The sequence below is a fragment of the Elaeis guineensis genome, chromosome 4, assembly GCF_000442705.2.
Source record: "Elaeis guineensis isolate ETL-2024a chromosome 4, EG11, whole genome shotgun sequence".
Taxonomy (NCBI): Eukaryota; Viridiplantae; Streptophyta; class Magnoliopsida; order Arecales; family Arecaceae; genus Elaeis; species Elaeis guineensis.
In genome coordinates, this window is record NC_025996.2 from 34,235,509 (window position 1) to 34,243,113 (window position 7,605).

The window sequence follows — 7,605 nt, forward strand, 5'->3', positions numbered from 1 at the left end:
AATGAAATGATCAATACTAGTTTTATTGTAAAAATAGACCAGAAAAAAGAAAGTTTTGGTGCGCCCCCTTTTTTTTTTTTTTTTTGGATAAATTTAGTGCGCCTTCTTTGACCTACCAACTCACTTAACTAGCCAGCCCAGTCTTCACCAAATTCTTTGTTATTAATTATATAAGTATGATAATATATTATGTTAATGGTGAAAAGTTTACATGCATCACTCAGAAAAAAAGCTCCAAGAAAAAGAAAATCACATCAATATTCCTATTATATGTTTTCTTTTCTAGCAGAACAACGCCTAGATAATGGATCAATCCCTCTTTCCGAGCCACATGGTACGAACTTGCAATTGCCAAGGTGCCACGTGGCCCTTTAGAAAAGAAAGATGGATCATTCCATTATCTAGGCATTGTCCTATTACAATAAAATAGAATGAAAACTATAAACATCCGCTTTCATCGTTCAAGAATAGTTTACATGGTGGATTAAAGTAGGGAAGCACACGGTCGTGCTGGAAGATTGCGTGGTGCCTTAGAAGCAGCTTCCTCTGTTTTATTAGAGCAACAAGACAGCGGGCGTGGAATGCGTGGCATTCATGCAGACCGTTTGGACTAACTTTCTGACAAATTTTGTCCATCTTTTCCACATCCAGACAGGATACTTTCTTTTCTTTCTGTCTATAAGAAGAAAGCAAACCATGCAGGACTTCCATAGAACCAAGGACATCCCGAGACGCTTGGGGTTTCCATCCACTCAACCATCCAAAACATGAGGAAGCCAGGAGCACCTTTCTTCTTGTTCTTGTGTGCTTGCCTTACCCTCTTCATCCTTCAAGCAAGACCCTCCTCATCTCAAGCAATTGGTAAGTCTTTTCTCTTGAGATTATGCCAGCATGCTAACATGCCAGATCATAAGACTATGTTCAATATCTCACTCTCTGCACATAATTTTAGGCTTAAAAATGTTCATCTGAAATCTGCATGATTTCAAAAACAGAGAGAAAAAAGAATGCTTTCCTTTTTCAGTGGGAGGAGGTAGTGTCTAAAATAGGAAAACTATGCCCTCGAGTGCTTGGCACAAGTGAATGGCGGTTCCACCATCATTTAGAAAAAAGATATGCATACAACCTTGCGTGAGGGCTATTTATTTCTCATGCAAAGTGACTGGCGCCTTGACCTCCTGGCAACCTTAACCTGGCTTCTGCACGGGTTACAAGAAGGGGTTGTGTGCGTGGCTCGTAACATTCCATCTGTGTTCCATGAGTTTCTCAAATATATCTAATATGAAGAAAACGAAATAAAAAAAATATATATATTCTTTGACATTAAACTAAAAGAATTTAGATTCATTGTCTAATGGACAATTTGAGTTGACATCACACGCACCATCAATCATGCAAGTTGTGGCATGCTGCGTTGCTATCAAATGTTTTTCTCAAGCTGGCGTTGTATTTAGTCCGCTAGCTGCTCAGTCAACTAGATTTACCTTAGCTAGTTTGCACCACTCTCCTTGATGAGGAGGTCCTGGTTCCCTTTCGAGATGATGGGATTCGAAGTGTTATTTCTTTAAAATATTGAGTTACATGGATTCTCAGGTAATGATGAGGTCATGCTGTTGTAAATAATCGAACTATCTCCTGATCATCAGATATGGTATGTTCAGAATATGGTGTGAGACATTAAAAAGGAAAATAAAGAAAAGAAAAAAAATTATTATTGTGTAAATTTCATACATCATGTAGTTCAAGGGAGATATCCAAATAAATAAGGGTGCATTTGGTTGCACTTTTTGATTTTTAATTTTTGATTTTTAAAAAATATTATTTATTTTTTTTTGATTTTTGCTATTGAGTAAAAGTAAAAAAATAAAAAGTATATTTGATAACTACGTTGCTATAAAGCAAAAAACAACATTTGGAGACGGCAGGTGAAGAACTCGATTAAGGAGAAGGATTTAAAAAGGGAGAGAAGATGGTGGAAAAGTGAAAAGCTCGACGAGGGAGAAGGATTCGGGCTCTTTACTTTTTGGTTTGGCATTTTAGACGTGCGGAAGCAAAAAAAGCAGAAAAGCTAGTTTTGGAAAGCTAAAATTTTTGTTTTGCATGTAAAGCAATTATTTTGATTTTTTTTATTTTTATTTTTCATGGTGTTATCAAATATTATTTTTTGATTTTTATTTTTTAAAAATCAAAAAGCAAAAAAAGTACTTCTTTAATAGCTAACCAAACGAACCTTAAATTGATGAGCCAATCTGCTTATTTATTCCTAGAAATAACTTAGGCATCTCTCTCTATTTTTTGCATGTACTAGCATATAGGTACATGTGTGATGGTCAAGATAATTAAAAGTCGTAATTTTGAAAAGAATAGCCTTCTTTTACAAACCAGTTAATTATTTTACGAACTGGTTAGCCTTCTTATAATTTAGTTTTGGTGCTCCTTTCTCTATATCGTATATTTTTTTAAAAGAAAAATTATAGAAATGCCATATCTTTTTTTGATGCAAGTGGGAAAGCCATGTCAAGTTTCAAATTTTGAGACTCTGAATCCCTTTTGAAGTAGAAAGGAATGTCGGTTAGCAAAAGATGATTGGTAATATGTATAAGAAATATTGAAAAGGAATCTTACACACACATATATGTGTATGTATGTATGTATGTATATGGATATATATATATATAGCTTATTACATATTTTTTTTTTTTTTTTTGAGACTTGAAAGGAAATATCCACCTTTCTATCCTTATTCTCATCTCACCTATTGAGACAATCCGACTGGAATCGGATCTATTACTTTTATCCTTCAAAGATCATTATTTGCATATGTGCATCTCATAATATTATATTTTTTTAATAATATCCTCCTATTATTTTTTGAGTAATAATGTTAGTAAATATCTACTTTAAATATAAAATAACACAATTGCCCTTATGCCTTAATATAGTTGAAAAATTTAATACTCAACTTATATGATAACGATCTATTTTTTTGCATAAATATTTTAATGGTATTAATATCAAAGGGTGATAAAATCATTATACACCTCAAAAGTTAATTATTGAAACTGTTTGTAAGAAAAACAAGTTGAGGGTATTGTTGTAAAAGCCACAAATGCAAAATAATGATTTTCAAAGAAAAATATGCAATAAGTCATATTTGCAAGGGTATATATAAAAAACTAAAAATTTTTAAAATGAATTTATTGAGTTTAGGGGTTGCTAGGTTGCCTGCAATTTAATTGCATTCAATTCAATTGCCAATAATTGGAATTCTAGTTATAAGAGACCTTCTTTGGTTGTTTATGATTGAAAATTGAAATACAATTACAAGTATTTGGTCATTTGATGTGAAAAAGATTACCTTGAAATTGGACTAGTACAGCTAATCCCCAAGGAACAGTGACTTTTCATATTTTCTATTACGGTATAATATTAATCATATTATTTTAATAGTGATAGTAGACATTTGTTGTTAGAGATTATTATAGGATTACTGTAAGAATAACTATGATAGCAAGTATATAAATGTATAATAACTTGATATTGTAATAGATACACATATTAATTATCATATATATTGCAATATAATTTTAGATATTAGTTAATACATGTAAATATAGTAATAATTATAATAATATATAGACTATAGTATCATCAATTATACTAGTATTATCATAATAGTTGATAATATTATGATTAGATTAGCTTTCCTACTACTATAATGATATAATATTACTTTATTAATAATATAAAAATATCAATTATATTAATTATATAATATAACAATAATATTACAATAATATTATTTTTTTTAATTGTAAGGATATCATGGAGAAGGAGAATAGAAGCAACTGGAATGGTGAGATGACGTTTTCCAATGAATTTTCCCAATCACAGGACCTCTTATAGTTGAACTAGGACGACTTTTAGCATAGTTTTAATTAGAAGTCCTGGAGCCTTTTTTAAAAAAAAAAAAATTGTGGTTGAATTGTAGCTTGCAATTACATTGACAGGCATCTACCCACTTGTTTTGGGCATCAACAAATTCAATTGCAGCCAACCACAATTGTATCCTACCAACTGCAAGCAACCAAACAATCTTGAAGTTTTTGCATGTATAGGATACAGTTTTACCTTTTTTTTCCCCCATAAATGGAGCTGGTCTGAACACTTATGGGGTTCAAATTGAGCCTATGCTCATCTAGCTAGACCTAGATTAATTTTTGCACTAAGTTCCAGTCATGGAGATTTTATAGGCTCTGCCAATTTTGCTATAATAATTTTCGTTTGAACTGTTTCCAGCCATTGAGGAAAACATGTCAAGGATTAGTTAGGTGATGACGCACATACAAATACATGTTGCCCTATTGGTCATACCCTCCACGTAAGAAGTAGAGGTTTTGTAATGTGTAGTGTGTGCACTGGGATCTGGGAATTAGAAATCTGGATGGATCTCTTCATAGTGGAGGAGTTTTCATGTTCAATCTCTGAAAGATGCTTGATAAGCCCTTGGCATGGAGTAAGCACACTCCCGAAGCAAGAGCAAGATGGGTTGTGGTCGCAGAAGCAATTTGAATCAAGGATTGTGGTTGTAGGATGCTTGACTTCACCATGTTACAAGAAACTAGTTCATTGAGACATATGTGACCAAGTTGTGGCCGATGACATGGCTTATTGCACATAGATGCAATTTGAGATCTCACAACCAATCATATTTTTCAGGATAGAAGTTACATCCTCACATCAGGAAAAAAAAAAAAAATTGAAGTTACATGGTATTTAACAATAAAGAGATCCATCAAATGATGGTAACCTTAATCTTCATGCAAAACAATGGAAACTGGCATTGCTATTCTCATTGTATGTGTGCATCAAACCGTATCTATCCTGTCTTTTGGTGCAAACTTTAATGGAGCAAACTCATCAATTTGATCTATCATGTGCTAGAAGTGAAGGATTTTGACTACCATGAAGGGAGCGAAACTGGGCCTGGACATTGGGGAGAGATGAATGAAAATTGGGCAGCATGTAAAGATGGAAAGGATCAATCACCAATAGATATAAACTCTGAAAATATTCAGGTTAATCAAAGTATTGGGAGCTTGATAACAAGCTATGGCATCTCTCATGCAATTATGCATAAAAGCAGCCATGGCATAATCGTAAGAAACTTAAGATTCAGCTATTCTGTTTTTATCTTCTACTCTCTGTAACCGAGTACTAATTCTTCTTTTCGTTATCTATGCTTCTAGGTCAATTGGACAGAAGGTGCAGGTTCTCTTTCGATCGACGGCAAGGCCTATGTTCTTGAGCAATGTCATTGGCACTCACCTTCTGAGCACAAACTTTTTGGAGAAAGGTGTTGCCCTTGATCTCCTAGATTAGAGTATTCATACTGGTACATGGCTTATAGCTAGCTTCAATATAGATTTCTTTTGAGTCAAAATATGATTCAGAGGAAGCCAAGATGGCCTGTGCCGTGAATGGAAATACAAGAAGGATACATGAAATAAATACAAAACCACCTGGGGCTCATAGACCACCAAGAAGAAACCAAGAAAAATTGTAGCAGTTCCTGATAAAAAAATTTAAAAAAAATGCAGCAGTTCAAAACGGGTCATGAGAAATCAGGTGGCACGCAAAGGGTTAATAGAACAGGGAAACCAGCTACTCTTTGAGAGAGTCCACCTCTGATTTTTCTCCTTCTGAAGGTTGTCCATAGATGTTACTAGATTTATCCAAATCTTAATAATGATAGATAATTTAACAGATGATTCAAGATCCTCTAATGTGCATATTTTGTACTGTAGAGTGCTATACGGTGCTTGATAGGCGTCATCAAGAGACAAATGGCTACTATCTGCAATGCACCACACATAGCACATATATAAGACTGTGTCATTCAATGGGTGTCTGATTTTTATGACCAGATGATGTGGTTACTATTGAGTACTGTATAGCATTTTGCAATGCAAACTGTGCATCACAGCGTATTCGTGCTCTTAACCAAAACTCAATAATGAGAATGAAACTGTCTTCCCTCAAGATGTGCCTTTTGGGCTGGAGGCCCAGAGAGGTAATGCCGTGCGGCCTGTATGGCCAAAGCGGACAATACTTCTTGCGGGGTTGGGACCAGCAGCTCCTCTTCCGATTATGAGCTCAGGGGGTCTCCTGTCCACAATGGTGGCTCAACACTACTAAATCTTACATAATATCTAGTTACTTGTTAGTGAGACTAAGATGCTGAACCTCAAAAAAATTGTACCTACAGGTACCCGCTGGAATTGCACATGGTCCACCGGAGTTCAGATGGAGACATAGCAGTTATCAGTATTATGTACCAGTTTGGTCCACCAGATCCTTTCCTCTTTAAGGTTTGATTTGACAAAGAACTTCTTTCTTGCTTCCAGCTCTTTCTCCAACTAATATGGTTTGATCTTATTGACTCAGCTGATGAAGTTTGTAGCAATACTGGTGACAAATGATGTGGTGCCTGCAGGGCTTGTACCACCACCACTGATGGAGATTGGATGTCCTTATTATAGATACATAGGCTCTCTAACCACTCCACCTTGCACCGAAGGTGTCACATGGAGCCTAATTCAGGAGGTATGACCTCATAACCTACCTACAAGGCTTGTCTCTTTGTTGATGTTTCGATCTTATGAATCATTAATCATGGATTTAGGTGAGATTTGTCTCGAAAAAGCAAGTGCGCATGCTACGGAGTGCTGTACATGGGGTAAGATGATTAGTTGGTTGATCAAGAAAATGTGTAGTTTACTGAAGGATATTTTTTCAAGGCTTTAGAATTAATTGTCTTATATTTCATTATGTGAATTTGATTATAACGAAGTAGGTTTGACATGTGTGATTTGTGACCACCATGTAGGAAAATAATGCAAGGCCGATCCAACCAATCAATGGGCGCACAATTTTTCTTTACAAGCCATGGGCTCCGGAAGAACATATGAAATATTTTGATCGGGAAAACTTATGTCGCAAATCCAGCATCTTGAAGTGGCTGCTCTGCCACCGTCATCACTAATAATTTATGCAGCTTTATGATTGAGGCCACATGCTTGAAGAAACTAGTTGTGGTCTTGAAGAAACTAGTTGTGGTTTGCTTTAGTATTTGTATCTGTAATGCACTTCAATGCATTTCAAGGATCAATGGCTCTCTCGTAGGTTGCAACTTTTTTGCCTTTTTTCTTTTGGAAAAACATATGCTGTAACTATTAGTATCGCGAACTCTTAATGTTTGCAAGAGCCTTTGTGTGCAAGATAAGTTGTATATACTCTGCTATAGATTATGGTAGCAATTGCTTTTCTCTAATTGTGCCATTAAGGGAAGCTCATATTGAAACAATACAAAAGCAAGAACAGGAAAAAATGGTTGGAACAGGACCCTAATGCAGGGAAAAGGAGATATAAATCCAAATAACTAAAATATATTTTGAGAAATACATAGGAAAGTGTGTGAAAGCCAAAAAGAGAACACCAAGGAATTTGTTTTAAGTGGATTGAATATGATTTTTCAAGTTGGTGTCAATTAGGTGAATAGATACACCATTATTTAAAATTTTTCTCATTCCTTTTCTCCCTTGT

The 7,605-nt window shown here is 34.9% G+C and overlaps 1 protein-coding gene across 3 annotated transcripts; it reads left to right on the plus strand.

Annotated features, from left to right (window-relative positions):
- The first annotated feature begins 567 nt into the window (after positions 1–567).
- LOC105043002 (alpha carbonic anhydrase 7-like) lies at positions 568–7,341 on the plus strand. Of its 3 annotated transcripts, none has more exons than XM_073255144.1 (7): positions 568–861; positions 4,948–5,159; positions 5,250–5,356; positions 6,269–6,371; positions 6,448–6,606; positions 6,686–6,739; positions 6,890–7,341. In XM_073255144.1, exons 1-7 carry the CDS (start codon positions 768–770, stop codon positions 7,043–7,045), a joined length of 885 nt encoding a protein of 294 aa, XP_073111245.1. In that variant the 5' UTR covers positions 568–767; the 3' UTR covers positions 7,046–7,341. The 3 variants fall into 3 exon arrangements, with proteins under 3 accessions (XP_073111245.1, XP_029120140.1, XP_073111246.1); XM_029264307.2 differs by having other exon boundaries at positions 569–861; positions 4,945–5,159; XM_073255145.1 differs by having other exon boundaries at positions 723–861; positions 4,953–5,159.
- The last annotated feature ends 264 nt before the right edge of the window (positions 7,342–7,605 follow it).